This window comes from Rhea pennata, chromosome 14 (assembly GCF_028389875.1).
Source record: "Rhea pennata isolate bPtePen1 chromosome 14, bPtePen1.pri, whole genome shotgun sequence".
Classification (NCBI taxonomy): domain Eukaryota; kingdom Metazoa; phylum Chordata; class Aves; order Rheiformes; family Rheidae; genus Rhea; species Rhea pennata.
In genome coordinates, this window is record NC_084676.1 from 21868019 (window position 1) to 21893148 (window position 25130).

Here is a 25130-nt window from a genome sequence, read left to right on the forward strand (position 1 = left end):
CAGTTTTTTAGCTTAATCTTTCCTAAATTCACTTTCCTTTGTATAAACGTGCAATAACCATCAGATAATTCTTACTCTGCATTTGGCAAGATGCAGTGAAGTCCTTTAAAGAGAGTTAGTCTTGAGATTGACTAGGAAACATTTTGCATTCGGTTCAACACAAGATTCCTTTTGTCCTACTTGAGCAAAATTCATTTTAAGAGTAAAAGGAAATAACCCTTCCTCAGATTGTTGGTGTCCCCCCCCATTTTACATATATGCAGCTTTGTTTTTTGTTTTTTTTTCCCTACAGTTCTTTCAAATATTAAAAATTTTCTGTATTGAGGTAGTTCTTTTTGGTGGAGTAGCAACTCATCCTACAGTGATGGAAAGGAATCTCTTTCAATGCAAGACATGTTAAAATGTGTTAAATAATTTGTTTAACTGAACATATGCATAAAGGTAAGTTAATTTGCTGCTGTAATTATTAAGCAAAGAATCTATCTGGTAGTTTTACACATAGCTGTATAAAGTTCAATAATAATTGTATATGTAGAGATTTCCCAAAGACGGAAACATAATTTGGTTTTTGAAATGTGGGATTTAGTTCTGTGCTGCATTATTAAATATATAACATTTATCTGGTTTGTTATTCATAAGATTACTGACACAAGCATACAGTTAAAAATAGAAAAGTAGGTTTGTCTGATGTTGACCAATGCTAACATCAACTGTGTACTGGACCTAATATTCCTGGGTTATAAAAACATCATAAAAATACCTACTATTGAAATTTGTCCTTGAAGAGAAAGTGGCAAGAACCTGAAGACTTTATTAGGTGTATGGGATCCAGAGTTAGAGAATTAAACCAGGTGAACTACGCCTGTTGCTACTATAAATACTTCTCTAAATTTTTTGTATGTGAACTCATGCTGCTCATTGGATCTGTGACTGTAATGATCAAAATGTAAGTGGATTAACTGGAGATTTTTCTCCTTCTTCCCCCATTTTGTCCCTTCCTCTCCCCCCTCAGAGTCATCCACTGATAATTTCCAGCTGGTGCTTTTTGGTTTCAAGGTAGGTTGATCTGTTTTAGGTGCTGCAATCTGGGCACTTCAGGTATGTGCCAGATGTGGAAAACCACTGTGAAGGTGTGCGGCGAGGCGGTGTGAGGTCCTCTGCGTAGGACAGGCTGGCACTTCACAACCACTCAGTTACAGCCGCTTGTGAAAAAAATACAACAGAGAGATGGTGTAAGTAGTGAAAACAGAGTGCAGTACTGGAACATAAAGCAAGTGTTTAAAGGGCGCTTAAACTTCTGTTGAGGGCTTCCACGGGCTGGGTCACAGCTAGTAAGGGCTTTGGGGAGGCGGTGTGACGGGCGGCGATGTTCCAGCAGCGTCCTGGCTGGACGGTTGTGCTGGTCACGCCGCTCTGCTGTGCGCACTCGGTTAGGTGTGTGCTAGTGCACGTAATCTTATGGTGTTGTTTATGATGCTCCCTTTTTTATTCAGTTTTAGGAACTAAGTATAAGAACTGGTGAAAAGTTTAGTTTGGAGGAACTTCCTTAGCATTTTAAAGTTCCCCTGCAGAGGGCAGAGGAATGCAGAAATCCCTCGCTTGGGAGGGAGCTCCAGCTGCATCTGCTCTTTGAAGCACCAGGCTTGATTAAGCATCTTCACAATTTTCTTCTCATTTTAGAGACAGACTCAGTTGAAAGTTAGAAGCATCCAAACCTAATGTTTATTTTTAAATGCTTTTTAAAGCTATATCTTTAGGCATCTGAATACTTCTAAATATCTGATCTGTATTACCTTCACTGAAGTGCAGACTTTTGCCTCCCTGTGTTAAATGGTAGCATGCTGAATAAGATCATTGGAATATTACCCTCTATCCCTTAAAATTTCCCTTGAGGTGATTTGCACTTAGCAATGCCACTCAGCTTCTTAATACCTCCTTTATTTGAACTGATTAGGCTCTTGTGCCATAGTGTTGAACAGTGTCCTGTTTATTTTTGAATAAAACTGTGGGCATTTTAAATGACATTGGGCTACTGGAGCTCATTGTTTTAAGCTTCTTCCATTTTTGAGGGAAAGGCCAGTAGTACGTTTCCCTGATAACTATTCTAGGTCCTTTATTTTTAGATGGGTTCAGAGAAGCAATAGGGCCCCCCAGGTAAGGTGTTTTCATGCTTGCCAGGTTACTTACTAGGCTTGTGCGTTTCCAGGCGCTGATGTTAATGTCTTTGAGGATACAATGCAGAGCTATGTTTTGGTGACTTGTTTGAGGCTTATTTTATAGGGAGAAGAAGCAGTAATCAGGTAGGTTGAATATGGAAATACTGCCTGTAGTGTGGGAGTATTTCCTCTCCACTAATGTTTTTGTCATCACGAGGAGCCACAACTGGACATTTCAGAGTTCTGTGTGGCATCTCTATAGTCAGGAAAACCTTGGCTTTCTCCAGGTATGCAGAGTAGGCGTGTTTCACCAAAGCGTAATAAAACCCAAATGCCTGCACGATATTAAAGCCAGGAAAGAACAGACTGACTTGCCCTAGAGAGCTTGCAGTCAGCAGTTCTCCTGCGTCTTCTGAACAATGAAATATTCTCATGTTAGTTCTGCCTGCCTGCTCTCCCTCAAAGCATTCAGAATTGACTTATGTTTGCTGCTGTTGAGGTTTTTGGAGTTCACTGGTTTTAACTGTAGCACTTCTGTAACAGCACCAAGAATAAAGAGCTTCACCGGTGTCTAAAGCCACTTGAATTTAAAAAAAAAAGAACTCTGTGTTCAAATATAAGACTCACAAATGGATCCACAACATTTTTGGGCAATATTACAGATCAGAAGTAGATATTTTGAGTTCTGAAGCCTTTCACTTATGCACTTTCCGACATTATAAAACCTAGTGCTCAGGCTTCCACCAGTGATACACGAAGGGCCAAGCAGGCCACTTGGTGCAGGCGTCCGGCTGAGAACCTGTGCGCTGGAAGACAAGCAAGGGTTCACTAGGGATTAGAACACATTTTTAAGGCCTCTCTTACCTGACTCATCGTCCGCACGTTCTGGTTTTTCCTTTATTGCGTGGCTCTTAGGCAACAGTGATCAGGACGAGCTGTTCAGGACTGCGGCATTCGTCTTCTCCCTCCATGTGGGCTGTTGTTGACTTACACGTAGGTAAGTACAGTGTCGCTGCCAGCAGGCTGCTTGATTTGTGTCTCTCAAGTCTCACTATCCTAGCTTCGTCTGTGCCCATCTGCGAGTTAGATTTTGAGCTTATATCCCTAGGGAGGCAAAGAGACACAGAAAAGTTTATTGGAAACCACGTAGAACAGGATTTATGTTAATCTCAAGGTAAATATATTTTGAAGCAATATCTTCTGTGACCCTAGCAATGTTCATCCAGGAAATTTAATGCATTTTACTCTGATTTGTCTGCGTATTTTATTTTCAATTTAATCTTAAATGTGCTTTCACAATGGTAAACTCAGTTATGATGATACAAGTTTTTATAAACTGTTTCTATATTTTTTTCAATATTTTCCTGTTTGATGTCTTGCTTTTAACCCTCATCTAAATTGAAAGTTTATAGACTTATTTAGCTATGTTCTTGTAGCTTTCATATGTCCTGTGAAATTGTATTAATAGAAAAAGCTGATACAGTGGTTTTTGCACTTGTGGTTGTATGAATATTGCATGTGTAAGGCAGGATCGCTTTGACACTGCACAAGAAATACTGATTGCCGCTCTGGCTGCCTCTCAGAAGTGGCATCCACTTTGCCATACTTGGGATCAGTTGTGTGAGGATGGATAGGTCTACGTTTACTTTGATTTGATAATATCTTCACCATAAAATATATTCCAAGTGGTTATGTGTGATATGTAGCCAACTGTAAATTGGTATTTGGCATCTGGGATGACCGTCACTTTTGACTTCATAAAGTCGCGTAGGTCAACTTAATATCCGTAACTTAGAGTGTGATGCAGACAGTTTTGATGTAGACTTTTACTGTTGTTGCTCCTGCTTTGCACGTCACCTGTAACACGTAACTATGGGTTTTGTTTTGTTTTTACTAGGAAAAACAGCAATTAAAGCACCGGAGATGCCAACTGTTAATGAACTGTTGAGTTACAACAAAAATAGTTTTTTGCTTTGAAAAGGCAGTATTCGATTGTACTGTATTGACAAAATCTGTCTCTGATTCATCAGAAATGAACTGTGAAACTTCCTTTGCTCCCTGGAAATTTCAGAGCCTTTTCAGCCTGGAAGGGATGTGGCACGCAGAAAGGTCTGGCTTTCGTTCCCTCCACTGATCCGACCCAGTCTGAGGACCCCGGGACAGGCTGTTGGATCAAGCCGGGATGCTCGGCTTGATCCTCGTTCCATCCAGCGTTGGCCGCCTGTCTTTCCAAGGCAAAAAGCAGTGTCTAGAGCCTGCCTGGCACCTCAGAGCCCTGCTCGCCCTCCTCTGGGTTCCCCCTACCCCACCTGCCTCTAGCGAGTGCTCGGTGCTTCGCTGGGTCCTTGGACGGAGGAGCCAGCTGGCCCGTTCCTGGGAACGGCCCTAACAGCTCCAGGCAGCGCTAGCGCTCGACGCCTGCGCTTCGGGCAGCGGGGGGATTCCTTGTGGAGCTTCCTCTGAGCGTGGGAATGAGCCAGATTTCCAACCACAGAGAAGAAAGGCAGACCGGGCTTTGGCGCGTGAAGGTGTTTCCTCAGGACTGCTCCGTTTCACCACAGCACAGCCAAACGGGGTGTCAGAAGCTGTGCAAATTCCGAAACGTTGTGCTTCACCTACGTCCTTCCCCTTCCTCCCACGAGGAAGGTGAGTGTGGGTGAGTGTATGTAATCCAGAATACATTTAAAAAAAACAAAAACAAACAAACAAACAAAAAAAAAACCTCTGTAGCACCTGGCAAAAACACTTTTTGTCAGAAAACTTTCAGACTTTGAACTTCAGAAAGGCATTCTAGCTATTAAATATGCTTCTCCAAAAATCAAGGACATTATTGTAGTTGTTGTTACTATTCTTAGTGTATTTAGCTTTATGGAAAGGTGGTAATAAGCTCTGAAATGAAATGCTCCAACAGGACTTGTACTGACCCATTGAATGCTAGCTTTGGTTGGCACAGTATAAATGATTGAAGATAATAGATATTCAGTAATATGTACATTTGTAGAGTCTGCAATTTCTCTGAAATAAATTAATTTAATTGGGCATTATAAACTGCATTCTAATTGACAGACAACATGCAAGCTACAGAAATTTCCTGAATATGTGTGCATGAGAGGAGGGGGGAAAAAAAGATGTACTCTAAACTCCAGAGAAAATTACTGCCAGTGAAAACGTCAGGAAGAACAGTACATCCAGCTTTACTCTTCAGTTTTTTTTTATTATTATTATTATTCTATTCATTCTTTCTTTTTTTTTCTTTTTTCGGAGTCAAACCCCTTTTGTATTGGTTGTCTTCCTTTGCCTTGATCATGTAAATGTGGTACAGTTGAGACTATTGTATCTGGTGATATTTTTCAGGTAATTATAATCCAGTCTGCATCTTATACTGATAACCTTAAAGCACTTCTGCTCTGTGATTTATTTAAATGCTAATAAATTATACATTTCTGGCACTTTAGTAATTCATGTGAAAATTATTTGGAGTCAACTCAATATAATGTACTTCTCTGGTCTCTCGTGGCTGAAAATATGTCAAACAACAATTTCATCTACTCTTCATTTTCACTTTTTAAAGTGACTTTGGGTTATCCGTAGGTCAAAGAAAAGTGAGGAGGACTTCTTTAATGAGCAAATTTCCAACTTTTGAGATCCATTTCATGAAAGATTGGGTTAGATATAAATTAGTATAGAAGCTCGCCACAACTTTAAGCATATTTAGGCTTATAGGGAAGTATTTTTGGTTATATTTATGTGCAGTGCAAGCTTTAACGTCAGCACGTGAAGACTGATGTGACAGTAAGCAACACAGCAGTATGCAGCATTTGCTTTCAGTGGAAGGAATATTTTCTTAAAGGTTTACACTGCCTTGAAGCTGTTTGATCGCGTGGTAGAAGTCTAATAAAAGGCAGCAAAACCCTGATGCCGCGAGCTTTTTGTTGTGCTTCCCTAACCAGCGGCGGGAAACTCCCCAGGGCACGTGTGACTCGCGGCAGCTTTGCGGGTTTTCCTGTTAGCGCCGCAAGGCCGAGCGCGGGGTTCGAGCCCGACTTGGCGCGCTGCAGCAGCCGCGCGGCTCGCGAGCAGCGCCGCGGGGAACGGGCCGTGTTCGCGAAGAGCGCGAAGGCTCTTCCCTCCCTCCCTGCGAGACGATTCTCCCGGGGTGCGATTTCAAAAATAGCGCCGCTGCTCCCTCCGCCCGCTCCCTGCCCGCAGAGCCGGGCTGGGGAAGGGCCCCCTCGTCCTGCGGAGAGGGCGGCTGCCGTCCCGTGCCGGCGAAGGCACCGAGCCGCCGGGCGCAGCGCTGCTCAGGGCCCTCCGCGGACCGAGGCGCGACCTTCGTCCCCGCGTCTTGAGCAAGCCTGCTCTCGTCACCAAACCCGGCGCGGCCCGCGGCCCGCGGCCTGGCCGCCGTCGTGCCTCGGTCGCAGGAGGCCCGCGGAAGCGGCCCGCGGCCTGTGGCCCGTCCCGCGCCGCGGCCCCGGCGGCGCTCGGTCCTCGCCGCCGCTGTTCCCGCTCCCGCCGCGCGCTTCTCGCGCCGCTTCGGTTCAGTAAACCGGCTTTAAACAGCTCGCGAGCGGCTGCCGGCTCCGAGGAGGGCCGACGCCGGCCGCCGAGCCCCGGGGGCGGTGGGGCTCTGGCAAAGCCCCTGCGCGCGTCTGCCCGCGCCTGCGGCTCCGTGCCAGGAGCGCGAGGTTTTCCACAGAGCGTGGCAGGTTGCTGCCGCTGAACGGGGAGTCTGCTGAAGTTACGCGAGTGGGTTTTTTGCTCATTTCTGGACAGAGTTGCGTTGCCAGTGGAGACCAGCGACATGATGGTGCTGCCTGGCTGATCAGCCGTTTTTTTAAAAGCGGCCTGAAGCACTTCTCAGTCATTTCTGAATTATTTGGCACTTCAGTGTCTGCACTGATTGCTGTAATATAATGATTAAGCGGATCCTATGACCCGTACCATTATAGTACCTTTTACCTTTTGTAGCTTCTTCGCATCCCAGAATTTAACTCACCAGTATAAGCATAAACAGCAAATTTTATTCTGATTTCATATGATGAGGCAAATACAGAACTCATTTTCCTTCATCATGTCACGTTTACATCACTCTTGTAATTGCTTTTTTAATGCCTGTTTCAATCTGATCGTAAGTGGAGGTGGTTTGGGGCGATTGACTAGACCATTTTATTTGTGCAGCGGGCAGTTTGAGGCAGGGATCAAATTACTTGCTCTCTAGATCTTATAGCAAGGTGATGATAGAGGAATAGAAATCAGAAACTTAAACTGCGACTGGCTCCTCTGTAAACAGGATGGCAAATTGAGCGAAGTGATTTATGACCGAGTCGGAGCTCGTAGCACTGACGTTGTGCGTTTGATTGAACTGCGTTGGAACTGGTTAGGCTTAACGTCTGCCGCAGCGTGCAAGGTGTTCGCGCCCAAGTCCGACCTCACGAGCGGAGGCCGAGGGAAGGGCTGCTCAGGGCTTTGATGCTTTCAGCAAATGAACCTCTCTTAGCGTGGTCGTGAAGTCTGCAGGTAAGACCGTCCGTTTTGAGGAGAGGCAGACATGGAGAAGAAGGGCTGGACCAGCCTTGGGCCGTAACCCTGGGAGAGACCCAAGGGTGAGCTGGCCAGCGCTGCCGGTAGGCATTCGCACGAGCAGCGCTTCTGCGGTACTTCCGACAGCTTTGGTTCCTTCCTACTTGCATCAAAGTACTGTTCTATGCTCATGTCCTCTGGCAAGCGGTTTGAGTATTAATGTCTTTCTTTTTGAATTTCATTTAAACTAGGACTTTTCTGATCAATTTTGTGTTCTGCGGATATGCTGGTGCTGCAAGGTAGGGAAATCTGACATGGGCTGTGTTCTCCAAGCTCAGCTTACCACCTGCTCAGGGTGAAGAATTCTTACTCCTTGGGTTAAGGTAACCTTTGGGTTAATTTCAATTAAATTGCTCCTAAAGGGAAGGGGCTGGTTGTTTCTTTCGGATTTCTGCTTGCTCACGGGGAGACTTTCATCTTCTTTCCTCCACCCCCTTTTGCGCTATCCTAGGTCAAGTGGTAGAGATGCGTGCTCCAGGCTTGAAACCTTCAACCTGCTGGTGATGCTGATGCAGATCCTGCTGTTAGAATTAGATTTTCTCTGTTCAGCTATGATTGGTTACTCAGTGTTAGAAATCTGAAATATGTGTTACTTTGACCACTTTACAATCTAACTCCTCCTTTAAATTTTTATTTTCAGTTATGCATAAATTAGCAAAAGTCAGTATCTGCCTCACAGTTCATTTTCACTGTAGACCTCTTGCTGCAGCTCTGGTGTCAGTGCAGCTGTTCTGACAGAGGATTTTGTATTAAACTGGCACTTGTTGCTTAGACCAAACAAACAGATGATAGCAAAGTGCAAGAAGCAAGAAAACGAATCTGGGAGCAAAATTGTATCAGTGCTTTGTTTTTGTGTCCCCCCACAATTTATTTACAAAATTTCTAAGAGAATAGCCATGCAAACGCTTCTGTTGTTGGGCTGATAAAAAAAAAGAAAAGTCCAATAAAACTCATTTGGGCTGCTTGTAATAAAAAAAAGACAAATTAAAGAAGTGCAGAGCGTGCCTGGAAGAGGAGGAGATAGCAGCATCCATCTCAGTGCTCCTTTATTAATCAATAGGAGGCATGAAACCTAGATGCATTTCTCTCTTCTTCCTGAAGACAATGAATTTTCACATTTCCCTTGCACCAGGCCTGTGTCCTGCCATAAAACTGACCAGAAAGCTGCCTAGTTTTCTGAGCTAGAAGTTCTCGGTCTTTCTTGTTGCCTCTTTTGTATAAAGCACAAGTAACATGCCATCAAACACACTGGGAGGTGTGGTGCTGCAAGGTTAGCACACCCAGGGGAGGAAGGGTGAAGAGATGATCCAGGTCTAGGGTGAGGACCCACCTGGGTGCTGTACATAAAAAATCAATAGCTCCAAAAGCAGGAAAGGCTAAAAATATTGTACAGTCAGGTTTAATGATACTATCTAGCAAATTAGATCATTTATCTTCTAGAATCACAAACCATTTTGCCTTTGGCTGTTCCCTCCTCCCTCCCCAGTGTGTCCTAACCACTGGAGAGCAGGATTATGGGTTTTTAGCCCAGTGGGATATTCTCTCGGCTTCCAGTCTCTGTTCTAGTGCGTGCCAACCTGTTCATATCCAGCAGTGTCAACATCTATTACGTCTTATTCCAGGATAGCTTGTAGCCTTGCCATTTGGATGATCTAAGAGGTTTATAATGTAGGTTCAACTCTCTGCAGGTAAAAAAGGGAAATTACATATAGATTTCCCATGTCCTAGGTGGGTTTGTTAGCCGTTATTGTCTCAGGTAGAGGGAAGATGATGACACCTCTAGCAATTTTAAGAACTTAGTACATGGGGAGTTTTTTTTGCAGCTTCCTCCTTCGCAGAAACCTTCCAGCTGCTTTGGATGTGCTGAATAATCTCACAGATTGTAAACAGATTGGAATAACTGAAATTATAAATTGAGTATGTTTCTGGTTTGCAGATAATAGAGCAGAGTGGCATTTTTTGAAACATGGGTCCCTGAAAATAAATCAATGTGATGCCAAAGGACTTGCACTTCAAATTCCTTGAGATGCTTTGGGGAAACTCCCCAAGGATTTCTCTGATGCTTTTTATACAAAAACGTTTTGCTATCCTGATAATATTTCTTGCCTATAGGGCTTTCTAACTGGAGTGTTTGCATCTAAATGTAAAGTATCTTAGGAACTTAAGGTCTCCTTTTCCTGAACACAGCAATCCTTCTTGCTGTGTCCAGTCGGTGAAAAACTATGCAAGGACCAAAGAGATGTTATACCAAAGAAGACACGCAGAGCTTCTAAAAATACAGTGTAATGCATGCAGCTAGAGAGCATCTGCAGCAGCAAAGGGAAATCAGCCGGTGTGTGTACAGCAGGCATTGCCAGCTACACGGCCCAGCAGACTCTGCTCTTTAATAAAACATAGCTCAGCGGCACAGGAAGCTCCGGCTTGTCAACACTGACACTGTACATGGGCCTTGCAGTGGGAGTGTAGCTAACAACACATACGCTTTGGCCGGTGACAACTTATTTTCCCCAAACTCTGATATAGCAGTCAGTGTGACTTCTTTAATTAAAAACTCAGGAAATGTAAATGTGCAAGGGATGAATTTAATGTCAGACGACAGGATTTCTCCCCTTCCCCCTTTGATTGTTACATTTTAATTTCAAATTTTAATGAAGATTTCAGGGAGCATTAATGTAAAAGAGATGTGAAGACAGCACAAAGCTGAATAATTTCATAGAGCTACAGGGCACAAAGCGCCCTCCAGCTTTTAAACATCCATGATCCCTATAATTTTCAGCCTTTGGGGCACCACTAGCTTTCAGGGGTGCTTCTTACAGCACTTCTTACAGCACTAAACCTTTACAAGCCTTACTTCCTAGAAGCAACCCATAACCCCTTTTGTGGGGTCCCCTAGTGCTTCATAAAACTGGAACAAATTTGAAACAATTCCCAAGGTGCATGTGATGGAGAATTGTTTGTTAGAGAACAGGAGCTGGAGTCTGTTCTGGGTTTGGCTGTTAAACTGATGACCACCTTGCTTTGGGATCTTGGGGAAAAAATACGCTTTATCTGTTGCTGCTACAGTTATGATAGAGATCCAGGGTTTAAGCAACTTGCCTTTTTTCTTGGACTAGTTTTGAGAAGTAGTGACTCTGACAGACTTTTGAACCATGTTGGATGTGCAGAGGAGAAATTCTGTAGTTTAGACAAGTCTTAAAATCTCTTCTGTTGTGCAGAAACTCGACAGAATTAGCGATGCGTGCCGGGGGGGATTCTAAACTTACAGTGCTTCGTCAACAACTGCAATGTTTCTAAAAAGCCATCTTAAAGCTAGGAGTTGAAAGCTTTGTTTCAAAGAAGTTCAACACATCTGGGGTTTATTTTTCCCTGAAGAAGAATGTTGGGCTTTTTTTATCTTTATTTTGATCATCAAAGATGACCTCTTAATAAAGTGGAAAAATATACAATTTTGCTTTTACTGACTTACAGATCATGATCAAAATGTGGTAAATATAAGACAAATGCATATATTGGAAGAAACATGTGAAGACACTAAACTACTTTATCTGACATCATTGGAACAAATTTGCTTATTGTTGAATTTTCCTAGGGAGTGTAGTTTCATGAGTATTTCTGCATTACATACCCTGTGGCTCCTTTTCATTAGGTTTGGAAGTGATCATCAGTAGCCGAATTAGATGGAGGACTTTCAAGAGTCTGTGTGCATAAACACGTGTTGTACAGTCCTCATGGCTCTTATTCAAGAAATAAACAAATTGACAGATGTTGAAAATAAAACTTTGGGCTGCTGAATTTTGTCAAAGCAAGAGGACTGTGAGTCCTTTTTGGCTACGTGACCTCTGTCACTTTGGAGGAAAAATATTTTTAAAATTTGTTTGATGTTCCAAGCTCTTATTTGAAAACAACTTGTTCTCTAATTCTGTTTTGATTTCTTTCCCTAAACCTAGCGATTAATTTTTAAATGTGTTTTCTTCGGCAAACGTCTAAATAGCATCATTTATGTAGGTGCAGCTCACTACATTCACCCAAATAAAGGCACAGCATGAGAAGTAAGCCCTGAAACCTACCGATGGCTTGCCGTTTTCTGCTGGATGTTTTCTGCTGGATGTTTCCTGTCTTTGAGGACAAAGCAGTGAGCTTCCTGATCTGCAACCGTGCTTCAACAGACCAGAAATGCCAAATGTAGGTTTTGTTCAGATTTTCAGACTCTAGTTCAGATCTATATAGCTGAATCCCTGTTCTTCCTTGTTTTTTTTTTTTTTTTTCCTTGTCTCATTACACTAATTTTTCCTAAAAAGGGGCTGAATCCAAAGGTCAGTGAAGTCAGCAGAGGAATTCCCAGCAGCTTCAGTCAGGTTTGACCAAGTCCACAGCTGATGTTTTACTGTAGTGTATTTCAGTTCAGTATTATAACAGTGCATGGCTTTAGAAATAGCAGGAATTTGCATTTGTGATAGAGAAATGTAAAGAACTAAATGCAAAGCTTTGGGGCCAGTCAGGTGAAGTGTATCAATGCTGTTCTTTTTTCATACTCTCCAAGATTACCCTTATAAAGATACAGCTGTTTGACTTGTTGATTAGCAGAAACATTAGCAGACCTACTGTTTCAGGACATGAATAATTAATGTTTGTTCCTCATTAATTTCTTGTGGAACAGAGTCTTGTTAGACTACATTTAGATAGATTTCTAGAATTAAAAGCAAATATAACAAGAAAGAGCTGTCTGACAGATAAGTACCCAGCTCCCCCACCCCCTTTGGATAATATTGTCATGGTGGTCATATCATCGTTGTCAGAAATGGGTAGTTTTTTATTTTTAACAGGCACCAATGTGTCCTTTGTTACAATTTTAATTTCAGGGAGAGATACAAGAAACAAGTTCTATAATTTATGCACACTACGAATGAGTACAAGGAAGACCTCCCAGTTAGTACGAACTATCTGGCATCTTGCATTCCTGTTACCTCAAATCAAAACATTGTTCACTGAAAAATTCAAAAATGAGCTTGCATCAGTTTCCCAAATGCTTCTGCTGGAAGGCTGGATGTTTGTTCTGCTTACTTTCCATTAAACAAGCATTTCAACGCTCCAGTGTAACACTTCTTATTTTCTGATGTGGCCACAATATTTTTCTAACACTACAGGTTGGTTTGTTTGTTTTTAAACAAACAAACAACAAAAAAACACGAGAGTTAATACTAGGAAATGGTAATTTGGTTTCATATAATTCATTTGATAATCTCTAAAGATACGTGCAGCCATTCATTTTTCTACGCTTTCTCCATATCTGTAGACAAACACCTTCCACACTAAGAGTATGAGAGAAAGTACCTAGCTTTCTGGAACTGTTCATGCCCACTGCTGTGACCAGAAACATATCTAAAATCTGAATTTCTTAGAGTTCCCCTGCATACGTCTGGCACTTCCTACAGCAAGTGAAATCTGGTTTTCTATGTGATAATAGACAGTAAGAGCGTGAGGTTTTAATATAAATCAACATGCAAATTGTATTTCCCTGTTGCTCTCTTAGATGGAAGTTCAACAACTAGCCGCATTACACCATCTTTCATAGGCATGTTGCCAAGAGTTATCATTTGAATGTCCCATTTGCCTTGTTTTGCAATGGGAAATACTGAGAAACAAGTGTGAATTGCCCCATTCTTACCTTAAAAAAAATCTCTCCTGGTGGCATCTAAATGTATACTCTTAAAAACTATGTATTAATTCTTATTGATGAATGTATTTATTATTAGTGTCACTTTGTTCATGGGCCTGTTTCATATTTAGTGAGATAAAATTATGACCAATTAAAATGCAGTTTCTTATTATTCTACTTTCCGTCAGCAGCAAACTTAGCTCTTTTGTTCAGCAAAGCAAAAATGGCTGAGTTGACTTGGAGACCTTCCTTCCCTGCAGGGGAGCTTCATCCTTGCTGAGACGAACAGCTGTGAAGGACGGTCTACTGGAAGGAAACTTTCACTGGTTTTGCCAGTACCCTAAAAAAAAAAAGACTTGTTTAGTCATTCCACTTTCCATAACTCTTAAATCACAGGCCCGCAGGTTTCCCTCCTTGTCCTATTGAACTCACGCTTTCTAGGTCTGGGCCAGGTCGGTTGGTACAAGGTACTCCATAAACAGAGCAAAAGGCAGGTCATGGAAGAGAAAGATACGGCATGAAAACGCAAGTAACAGAAACTGTTTGTTGAAGCCTGGGTTAGTTGTCTACATTGTTCCTAACGAGCCGGCACCAAGACGCACAGTGTGAAACAGTGCGCTGTCGCCACTATCTGAACTGCTATTTGCAAGGAAGCAGACTGCATCCAGGAGCCACTGAACGGCGTCAAACCTGGCATTACCCTCCGTTGCCCAGGAAAGCCTGCTGCGTACAGCACAGTCTACTGATCCATTGCAGCGGTGACGGCTGAAGTATATGGCCCAGGAACGCTTGTTGCCAGACAAGATCAATAAGGCTGATGACACAAATACTGACTGGAAAATTCTAGTTAGTAAGGATCTTGCTATTTTGTCTCAATGAAATGTTCAGCCTTTATTATTATTATTATTTTATTGAATTTTCTTAAAAAGGATAATCTTACAATCACAGAACGGCTAGGAGAAAGTGCCTTCAGTTGTGTAATTATATGCATTTACAATTTTGTGACTTTTAATTTATTTTTATTATTCTTTTCTAGGCTACAAAAATTTTCAAGGTAAGTTACATTGCAAGTAAAACTGTGTGTTCTGTTACCATTCTTCACACTATTCACTGAAGATCCGTTTCCATAGCTGGGGTACTGGGAGCCTCCAGAGCTGCAGAGCTGCTGTGGCGATCTCTGAAACCCCGTCAGGTAACAGATACTTTGGTGTGTGCTGCCGTGTGCATGCTACGTGCTCCAGTGATCAGGAGAGCACAGGGGCAGTCACTTTTGTCCATCACCACCTCACCTCTTTCGTCAAGCACGGCTCACCAGACCCAAGGCTCGGGTCTTCATCTGTTTCTCCAAAGGAGAAACACCTGCATTTTATTTTCCTGAGCTGTGCAGAAGGGTGGGTCAGTCAAGACTTCATTGCAATGGGGGCTGTATGTCAAGGGTAAGAAAGATGCAGAACACCCACTAGCAATGTTTGATTTTGCTGTCCGCGTGCAGTTAAGTGATTTGGAACTATGGGTTTTACCAGTGTGCTCTGGGATGTGCTGCTGAATGCTAATTGACTCTATTTTTAGTTTCATAGCTAGTAGCAGTAGTACAGAAATGCACACTGAATTTACAGCTTCAAGGGCTTCCCCACCACAGTTATGTGAAACCCTTTCCTACAGCTGTCCAGCTGGACAGTGGCAATCAGCAAGTTCCCGAGCTTGTCAGCACTGGCCCATTGGGGCTGGGGCAGCAGTTTAGGAATGGTGGGGAGCTCAGATAAAAAGGGAAATACGCTCTGCTTTTGCAAACTGTCTCCAAGATCATAGACATAGTATATGTCATATAATATATATATATAATATAATATATGACATAGAATCCTGCTGAGGAGATCTGCCAAATGGTACCTTTGAGGTGATACCGCTTGCAGCTTTTCTGTGCTGAAATAGGACAAGTTCCCAACCCACCCCCATCTGTATTAAAAACTTCCTAGAATTGTGATAACCCTCCCTTAACCTTTCACATTCGTTGTTCACAATATTTTTACATTATCTTTTTTTTTCCCTTAAGCTTCTTTTCTTCTGGTTCAAGACCACAGGTAACCTCTCACTGCATCTGTATAAAGGTGGAGTTAAAACTCGTGCAAACTCTTACCTCTCTGTTTAACCCCCTGTTACCCTCAGCCTTGTGGAGGTGTGGACTTCTCTGAAAACCGAGAGCTGTGTGTGCTACTCTATCGCCTATCAGACTTCCTCTCTGTAAGACCGGTTTCCTTTGACAGTCTGACACTGTACAGCCTCGCTACTGAGCCAGGTAGCTCCTGTAACTTAGCAACTTTCTTTTTGCTTTGTTAAGTTGGGCTGTTCAATCTCCTTAATGAATAAGAGAATCAAGCCAGGTAATGGATGCTTGGCCGTTTAGCTGATGAATAATTGACTGTCTGGGTAATCCTAGATATTTCCTCGATCAGATTGTGCAGTGGAACAGCCATATCATACTGTGCACAGCGTTGCTTGCTCTTTCATGGCACTAGAAATATGCTCTGTAAACCCAAGTTCTGAAGGAAACGTCTGAAGTCAGCGCTCTTCACTCCTCCTTCAAGCAGGGCCATACACCGGGGGATCACACACTGTATCCCAGCAGTAGAACTTAGTTTGTCATTTGAATCTTGAATCAGGCCTGAAAAATATTACTTCTTGGTCAGATACACTGTGAATAAAAATGTTAGGCAGTGAAAATAAAATCTTCCCCATTCAGGACTCATGATGGCCACTGTAGGTGATCAAATGCTCCAAAGTGGGAAGCAGACTGCACGTCTACGTTACCGTGTTCACCCAGCGACAAAAGGAAAAGGTCTTTGTCTCAGCTGTGTACAGCTTGGTTTATGCATAGATCTTGAAATACAAAGGTTGTTCCCTTCCAAAAGAGCCAGACTGGCAAGAAATTATGTTGTTGTTATAATTAGCAATTGAAGAAAATTTTGTGAGGCAAGTTATTTTGGCTTTATGATTGTAATTCTGGTACTGCTCAAAGTCTGTTGTAGAGAGTATATTAGAATGAACACTATGTTGAATAACACACATTTATATTACAAAGCTTCCTGTCAGCCCTGAATATGTGTAAGTACGTATTATAAAATTTTTCAACAAAATTATACAACTGAGGGCCTATTGACAACACAAGGACTGCAATGTGTTTTGAATTAAATTCTGAATGAGAACAGAGTATTTTGATATATTGGAAAAATTGATAAAAACCTTTGAATTGTGATGAAGAATAAAATAGCTCTGTGGTAAAACATCTGCTTTTAATCTGACTTTTAGCTTCAGATTTTCAATGAGTCACTAGTGATGTTTCATCACGGTATGGCTTTGACTTTTTTTTTCTTCCAGAAATGCTATTAATTATTTACAGGTAGGTGAATGATCTTTCAAATCTATTGCAATGACACCTTTGAGTCTGCAGATAGTTTCTGATGGGAAACCATCTGGGCTCTTTTAACTTGTTATTGTTTATCCTTTGGACTTCTCTCCTCTGTTTGTAAGGTGTAACGTCAGTAGACAGGGCCAGGAACATCAATATTTTACAGCTTTAATTAACGTGAGCTGAGCAGCTAGATTAGCCAGTCCAGAACTGTGTTCAGGAGGGAAGGAAAAGACTGTGCTTAAAACAGGCGGTTGGGAAATGCATTCTTGGTTGGGCTGGGATACAAAACAGTCCTGTGACAAGACCCCCCGACTGCGCTCAGTGCAAACACGTGAAGCTTAGCCACAGCATATCATCCAAACGGTGCCTTCAGTTTTGCAAGAGGTGAGCAGGAAAGGAGGTCTCTGACATTTCCATTTCAGACTTCTTGTTTGAAAGGGAAGGAAGGTAACAGCAGAGAGCTGGGAAAAAAGTGCCAGCCTAGTGCAAATGCTCTTGGAGCCAGGGAGGAGGAAAGGTACCCCTGAAGAACAGGCACCACCTCGAGATCTATACACAGCTTTCCATTTCTATCCTATTTATTTACATTAGCCAGAGAACAGTAAATAAAGGGAGGAGTAAAAACAAAACACAGGCATGAAATTTATCCCTCTATTAATTACCTCCAGCATAGCGGGACTGCCTATAAATATAGTGCCACTTTAGATAAAACTTTCATGCAGCTATTTAGGCCCTTTGAAATATAAATGATTTCCTTTAAATTTTTTATCATAAATCAAGGCATGGAGCTTCGTGACAACACGCCGATCCCCCCCCCCCCCCGATGGGAGGGAGCTGCGCTGCCAGCTCGCTCCTCTGCGCCTCTCGCAGCCTGCGCGCCGCCCTCTGCGCGCACCTCGGCGGAGCGGGGCGGGCGCGCAGGGTGCGCGGGGCCGGGCAGAGCAGGCGCGCAGGGTGCGCGGGACCGGGCGGGCGCGCAGCGTGCGCGGGGCGGCGCGGAGCTGTCCGCGGTGCTGGTGGCTCGGAGCGCGGAGGAGCCGCCGCCGGCGGAGCTGTCCCTGGAGCTGCCCCGGTGCCCCGGAGCAGCCCCCGGAGCAGCCCCCGGAGCAGCCCCCGGAGCTGCCCCTACGGTGGTCTCGGCTTGGGCCGAGCAGCCCCAAACCCGCCTTCCAGGAGCGCGGCCGGCGCGCAGGGGCGCCAGCCCGGCCCGGGGCTCCGCACGCCCCGACGGGCTCCGCACCAACCCGTTGCTCGACGGCGCTGCTCCTGCCGGGCCGCCCTCGTGCTGGCGGCGGCAGAGCCTCGGTGGGCGAGGCCGGTGCTAAACCCTCCAGGGCCTGTTTCCATCCACCATCGCCTGGGGCCCAGCTCCGGAGGGCCGTCCTCCTCCTCCAGGCAGGTCCCGCAGGGCTGACTCGAGGTGCAAAGGGAGGCGCTTTGTAGGGAGCACTCGCCTTACTCCGGCACTCGGGTGATTCCAGATCTACGGGTGAAAAGCCCTCAAAACCTTATTATCCGTTTAGTCCAGCTTAAAGCCAGGCAGATTCCATCTGTGCTGTTGGGTCCCACGGGCAGAGGATCACAGCACCTTGCAAAAGCTACTTTTTCTATAAGGGCCTCTCACTTGTTTCTGGAATGTGTCACGATTACCTTCTAGTCCCAGTAGCTCAGTCTATGCTCCCGCCTCGATGAGACAGAGAGCATCTCTCTAAATACGCGTAGCAAGCAATGTAAATCTGTCTTTTTGGAATGAACTGTAAAATGCATTGCTTCTTATCATTTTGACTGTAAATTCACTTGCTTTGAGATCCAGAGGCAAGATATTACAAGTATATTTGGTGGTGTTTCCTAAACTTAAGGTATTTTATCACAAAAGTAGAACCTGTTCTTTTCTCTGGGAGCCACATCAAAGTTAGTACATTCATCAGGAAACTAAGCAAGCTACTCCTTTGGCTATTGTTCTGTATTTATTAAGATGCATAAAGCCCTTGGACACTTAAAATATAGCAGATTTTTTTTTTTTTTTTTTTTTTTTTAGAACTGGGTATTTCACAATTGCAAAATATTGAACACCATAGACCATCAAATTCCAGTAAAGTCTGAAGATGTGTTAAGATTATGAGAAATCAAAAATAAAATAACTGGTCAATAATAAAATCATGCCCACTCAAGACCACCCTTCTCCAGGTGTTTCTTTGTGATTGTTTTCTTGTAATAAGTCAAAGATCAGATGTTTCCAGCCCATAAAACGTATGTGAGCATGGCACAGTTATGATTCACTAGCCAGCTTGTAAGAGTTTAAAATGTTTAACATCTCTGCGCTTAGTTTACTCTCTTGTACTTTGTAATATATTTTACAGGCTTTAATATCAGCCCATTATAAAGATTCACAGCCATCTCTCGCTGTATGCATGTTTGCAGAGTAATTTCAGCTACTCAGAAAAGTGCAGTGCTAATATTACGCTAATCTACTTCCACAGACTTAAGCTGCGAGTCTGGTAAGGAATCTTAGAGTCTCTCTGGAACTTGAAGCTGCATCTAAGACATTTAAGAAGCTCCTTATTCTGTCCATACAGATAGATTTCTCATGATTTCCTATGAAAAAAAATATTGGTGGAATTATTTCCTTGCATTTTTCTTAATTTTATCGGAAATCTTAACCACAATTTCTCTTTACCCACGGTAATGCTGAAAAATTCCGAAGTCAACTGAATTTTGCTCCCACCAGGTCCTTCCACTCGTGTAACACAGCCCCGTATGCAAGTATTGCATACCCGGGGCCTGACCCTACTTCTCTGGTTTCAGTGGGAGATTTGCCTGAGTAAGAAATGAAGACTGCATTCCCAAGTGGAAATTAATGTAGATACGTGAGGGGAGTGGATGACACAAGAAGGGTGGTCCTTCAGCTGGGAATTCAAGCTCGTGATTTGAGTCACTGGGTGTTTGATTTGTTGGCATGGCAAGGGTAGCTAGGGAGCACCGCTTGCTTTTCAAGTTTGTTATGGCATAGTTTTGTTATATTAAGCCAATGTGTTAGGGTTTCTATTAGTCACGCAGGAGCTAGAAAATGTTTGTTTCCCTTTGATGCACTGTGGCTTGTTCGGTTTATCCCCCGGATGTGTGAATGGCGACAACACATCGCCGGTCTTGGGGGGTGGGGGGGTGCACAGGCGGCTTCCGAGCGGGTCTGCAGGGGTGACTTTTTGCGACATGCAAGCGCTCGCTTTCCCAGCACCGCCTGGGTACAGCCGCCCCTAACGCCCGGGCTCCGGGACGCTCCAGCCCCTCGGCTCTGCGTCGGAGGCTTGGTCTGAACTTCAGCGCTGGCGGCGCGGAACTGCTGCAGGATTCTGCGCTCTGCAGCCAGGAAACGGAGGCTCGCGGGATCCCCGCGGGCAAAGCCTGTCCCGGAGCCACCCAGCCCGCGCGGTGCTCGCGGGCCCTCGGGGTCCCGTCCAGCCCTGCCTCCCCACGCGGACGGTCCCGGGAGAGGAGGCCGCGCCGCGGCTCGCCGCGCTGCCTGCCCCGGCGCGGGTGCGGCTGGCGGAGGAGAGCAGAGGCTCCTCGGGAGCCAGTTAGAAACCAGCTGCGCTGCCTTTAGCAGCTGGCAGGGGCCGAGGAGCAGTCTGCAGCGGGTCCGTAAGGGGTTAGAGACGCTTCAGTCCCTTAGCTCCGAGTTCCCACGGCTCGGGGAAACCCCCTCTCCTTGCGACCCCTTCCCCCGGGCCCGCTGCCTTGTGCCCCCCGGGCACTCCTCGCCGGCCGGGCGCAGTGTTGAGGGCAGGGCTCGCGGGGCTCTTCCCCCAGATGCGCAGGAGGGATCAGCGGGATCCCAGCGGGGGGCACAGCCGGGGCTGCCCGCGGGTCCCCGCTCCGTGCCGCGCCGGCCCGGGAGGAGCGAGCGCGCCGGGCCGACCCCTTCGCCCCCCGGCCGCGGGACGCGCCGACGGCTGCCCGCGACCCCGCCCCGGCGCAGGGCGGCGGCCGGCTCCGAGCGTGGGTCGTGCCCGCCGTCCGCGGCTCCTCTCGGCGAACGGCGGGTCTGGAAGCGGCGGGCGCGGCCCGGCCCCGCTCCGCGCCGCGCCGGGCCGGGCCGGGCCGGGCCGGGCGGTCCCGCGCCGGGCCCGGCGGCAGGGCGGGCAGAGGTGGGGGAGGCGGCCGCGCTGCCGCCGGGGCAGGTCCCTCAGCCCGGCAGGGCCGCCGGCAGCGGGCTGCGTTCGGCCACCAGCGCCGCTCCGCCGAGGCCTTTCCCGGCCCCCGGGCAAAGCCCGGCCCCGGCCCCGGCCCCGGCCCCGCGCGGGGCAGCGGGCGGGGAGGCCGCCCCGACGGCGCGCGGCGCGGCCCCGGGAGCGGCGCGGTGGAGGCGCCGGGGCCCGCGGCCGCGGCCGGCGGCGCTCGGGGTGCCGCGCTGCCCGGGCCCCGGGCACCCTCCTCTTCCTCCCGGCGCAGCACGCGTGCGCGCAGGGCGCGGGTCCCGTTCCTGGCAGGCAGCTTGTAAGATGAGTGAAGAAGCAGGTGGGGGGGGAGCGCGAGCGAGCGAGGAGAGAGAAGCTCTGTCGTTGAAAATAGCTCACTTTGACAGTGGCAAGCCAGAGAGACAACCCTGAATCTATGTCAGGGGCTGCCTACCTGCAAGGTGTGCAAAGATGATGGCCATGAACGCCAAGCAGCCGTTCACCATGCACGCTGCCCTCCAGGAGCCCAAGTACTCCAGCCTGCACTCCAGCTCGGAGGCTATGCGCAGAGTTTGCCTCCCAGCCCCGCAGGTATGTAGATTAAGCATAATTAGTGCTTTAAGGCACATTTTTTGACAGACACTTGCTTAATGTTTTTTTCATGTCACCAGAACAATCGCATATCTCTGAACCTCTCTCTCTCTCCCCCTCTCCCCTCTCTCTCTCACTCTTGTCTCTGATCCACATGTCTATTCAAGCAAAGCTTCTGCCTTCATATTAATTTTTATGACCTGAGCTTTGAGGAGGAATCTCTGTGCTCGGGAAGGTTTTTAATCCGGAGATGACAGTATTCCCCACTGACTCCACTATGCGCATTCTTGCTTGCAGCTCCAGGGCAATATATTTGGAAGCTTTGATGAGAGCCTGCTGGCCCGCGCAGAGGCTCTGGCGGCTGTCGATATTGTCTCCCACGGCAAGAGCCACCCGTTCAAGCCGGACGCGACCTACCACACCATGAGCAGTGTCCCGTGCACCTCTACCTCCTCCGCCGTGGCCCTCTCGCACCCCGCGGCGCTCACCTCGCACCCGCACCACGCCGTGCACCCGGCCCTGGACGGCGACCTCCTGGAGCACCTCTCGCCCTCGCTGGCCGTCGGCGGGCTGGGCGAGCCCCCGGCCGTGCCGGCGCCGCTGCCCCCGCACCCGCTGGGCGCCATGGGCCACCTGGCCATGGGCATGGGCCCCCCCGGGGGCCCGGCGCCGCCGCTGCCCGCGCCGCCCTGCCTCCCCGACGTGGAGTCCGACCCGCGGGAGCTGGAAGCCTTCGCCGAGCGCTTCAAGCAGCGCCGCATCAAGCTGGGGGTGACCCAGGCCGACGTGGGGGCGGCCCTGGCCAACCTGAAGATCCCGGGCGTGGGCTCGCTGAGCCAGAGCACGATCTGCCGCTTCGAGTCGCTGACGCTGTCGCACAACAACATGATGGCGCTGCGGCCGGTGCTGCAGGCCTGGCTGGAGGAGGCCGAGGCCGCGCACCGCGACCGCGCCGCCAAGCCCGAGCTCTTCGCCGGCGCCGAGCGCAAGCGCAAGCGCACGTCCATCGCCGCGCCCGAGAAGCGCTCGCTGGAGGCCTACTTCGCCCTCCAGCCGCGGCCCTCCTCCGAGAAGATAGCCGCCATCGCCGAGAAGCTCGACCTCAAGAAGAACGTGGTCCGCGTCTGGTTCTGCAACCAGCGGCAGAAGCAGAAGCGCATGAAGTACTCGGCGGTGCACTGACCGCGGCGGCCCCGGGCCCCGCCGCCCCCGGCCCCGGCGGCCCGAGGAGCTCCGCGGCGCCGCCGCGGCCCGAGCCGCCCCCGACGGCGCAGCCCCGCACGGCCCCGCGGAGCCCCGGGACGGCGCGGCCCCGCGTGGCCCCACCGGGGCGGGGCGGGGCGGACGGGAGGGGAAGGACCCGCGGCGCCCCGAGCCCCCGCACGGCCCGGCTGCGGCGGCCCGGCCCCGGGCACCCGGCCCCGCTGCCCGCGGCGCGCACCGCCGGGAGGGGGGCCGGGAGCCGGGCGCGTCCCGGGGCCGGGGCTCCCGCCACCGCCGGGCATCGCTGCTCGCCGGGCGGAGCCAATGCGGGCCGGGGAGCGAGGGCCCGGGGTTTCTCCGGGTGTCCGGACTCTGGTTAACGACGAGAGGAGCCGTTCTCGGATGCGGCGCCCGCAGGCAGAGCCGCCCCGCCGCCCCGCCCCGCCGCCCCGCACGGCCCGCGGCGCTCGCTCCCACCCGGTTTGCGTGTCCGTGTGCTCTGCTCTGCTCTCACGGTTTATTCCTTTAGTCCGCCCCATCCCTCGGAGAAAAACTCTGAAACGAACGTTGTTCCTCACTCTGACTCTGGAATAAAAGCTTTATTTTTCAACCCGAAGAGCGCGCGTCTTTTCTTGCCTCGCTCTCCTTTCCCGTGCTTAGAGCAGGAGGGACGTCGGAAGGAAAAAAAGAAAAATTACGAGCGCAGTAACAACGAAAAGCTGTCGACGGTACGTTTCCCCCGGAAAGCGGGTCGCGAAACCGCGGCCCCGGGCAGCCCGGCGCGGGTGCGGGAGAGCGGGGCCGCTGCGCGCCCGGCCGCGGAGCCGCCTCGGCCAGCGGCCGCCTCCCGCGGCCGCGGCTCCGCGCGGGACTGCATTACCTCCGACCTGATTTAAACGCCAACAAAAAAAATATCCCCCAAACAAAATCTATCACGGGTTCATTTCTAATGCTGTTTAAAAGGGGGGAGGCTTTTATTTATGATTCCCAGAAGCACCTTAACGATTAAAAATTAATGATCGAAGCACAAGCCTCTTTTGAATATTTCACTGTAGCATTTCAATGAGTGTCGAACATCAAACCTTAGACCGGGTCTCACCCTCCTCCCCCATTAGGAAAGGACCTTACACATACAGCCTTTTAATTGTAGGTCGTCGGGAAGCCAGAGTGCTCCCTCGGTCCGTGTTTTTCCAATCAGCCCCAATGATTTTTCCCCAATCAAATGTCCTTTAATAATAAATGCCCTTATGCCATTACATTATATTGTGGGTTTTGAAAATTTAAAATAAGGGTAATGCAATATTAATTGCCTACCCTGGTATAAAAACGGCAGAAGGCAATTCAGACGGCATCTTTTCTCCGCTGTCCGCTAGGATTTCAGCAGATCCTCCGTGAGGCACAGTTGTTTGTGCTTCTGGGGTTTCCTGGGTTTGGCTCGGTTATTTTTGTACAGATAAGCCAGGTAAGACGCCTTTTTCTTTTTTTTTTTTTTTTTTTTTATATATATATATATATATATATATATATCTTTTCGCTCGTTCCTGTGCATGGCTGACAGCGAGGCCCGGCGCCTTTCCTGGCGGGGCGCGGGCGTTTCCCGCGGGGCCGCGGCGCTCCGGGCCCCGCGGGGCTGCTGCGGCCCGGCCCGGCCCGGCCCGGCCCGGCCCGGCCCGGCGCCGGCGGCCGTCGGGGAGCCGCCGAGCGGCAGGGTCCGGCCCCGCCGACGGGGCTGCTCCCGCGGGGGACAGGGACGAGCAGGGAGGCCCGGAGCCGGCGCGGAAGGGCCCGGGCTCCCGGGACCGAGCTCCCCCCGTGCAAAATCATCGCTCGCCTGCTCTCTGCCTCTGCAGCAGCCCCTGCTCCCCGTCCTCCAGCAAGTCGCATGCACACGCGTGAATACAAATGTCTGCTTCAGCTGGAGCTCGTTGGAGTTTTTCAGCAAAGCCTTGCTGAGCTGTACTAGGCTTTTGTTGTTGTTGTTAAAGCTAAAATATTAATTTTTGGTACACCCAATTCAAAAAAATGTTCGAAGTTAAGGTGTCCAGATTTCTGAAGAGACTGTGTGCTCGTTGTAAGGAAAGATCCAGACTGAAATCCGGTCACTGCCATTCCAGATGGACTCTGCCAACTCACTCCCTTTCACAAATCTTTTGTCTTCTAGCTTGGAATAAACTTAAGCTTGTGACTTCAAGCCCCTTAAAGCTGTCCTGAAATAGATTAATCCTCTCCCATCCATGTTAAACCTAGCTTGAGCCTCACTTAGACTGCCTTACAGCTACAGTGCTGTATCTTCTTGCCTATTCACTTCTGGAAGAGAAATCGGGTTCATGCTTGTTCTTAAAATGGAAAAGGTGTCA

General features: G+C 47.9%; 1 protein-coding gene across 1 annotated transcript; it reads left to right on the forward strand.

The window, feature by feature from the left end:
* Nucleotides 1-21450: 21450 nt before the first annotated feature.
* Nucleotides 21451-22752, forward strand: POU4F3 (POU class 4 homeobox 3). Its single transcript, XM_062587184.1, has 2 exons — nucleotides 21451-21570; nucleotides 21868-22752. The coding sequence occupies exons 1-2, from the start codon at nucleotides 21451-21453 to the stop codon at nucleotides 22750-22752; spliced, it is 1005 nt and encodes a 334-aa protein (XP_062443168.1).
* The last annotated feature ends 2378 nt before the right edge of the window (nucleotides 22753-25130 follow it).

Excerpts from the sequence above, each read along its gene's own strand:
- POU4F3 (XM_062587184.1), top strand. The coding sequence starts at position 21,451 with ATGATGGCCATGAACGCCAAGCAGCCGTTCACCATGCACGCTGCCCTC. Across the intron at positions 21,571-21,867 it reads TTTGCCTCCCAGCCCCGCAG|CTCCAGGGCAATATATTTGG; the intron begins GTATGTAGATTA and ends TCTTGCTTGCAG.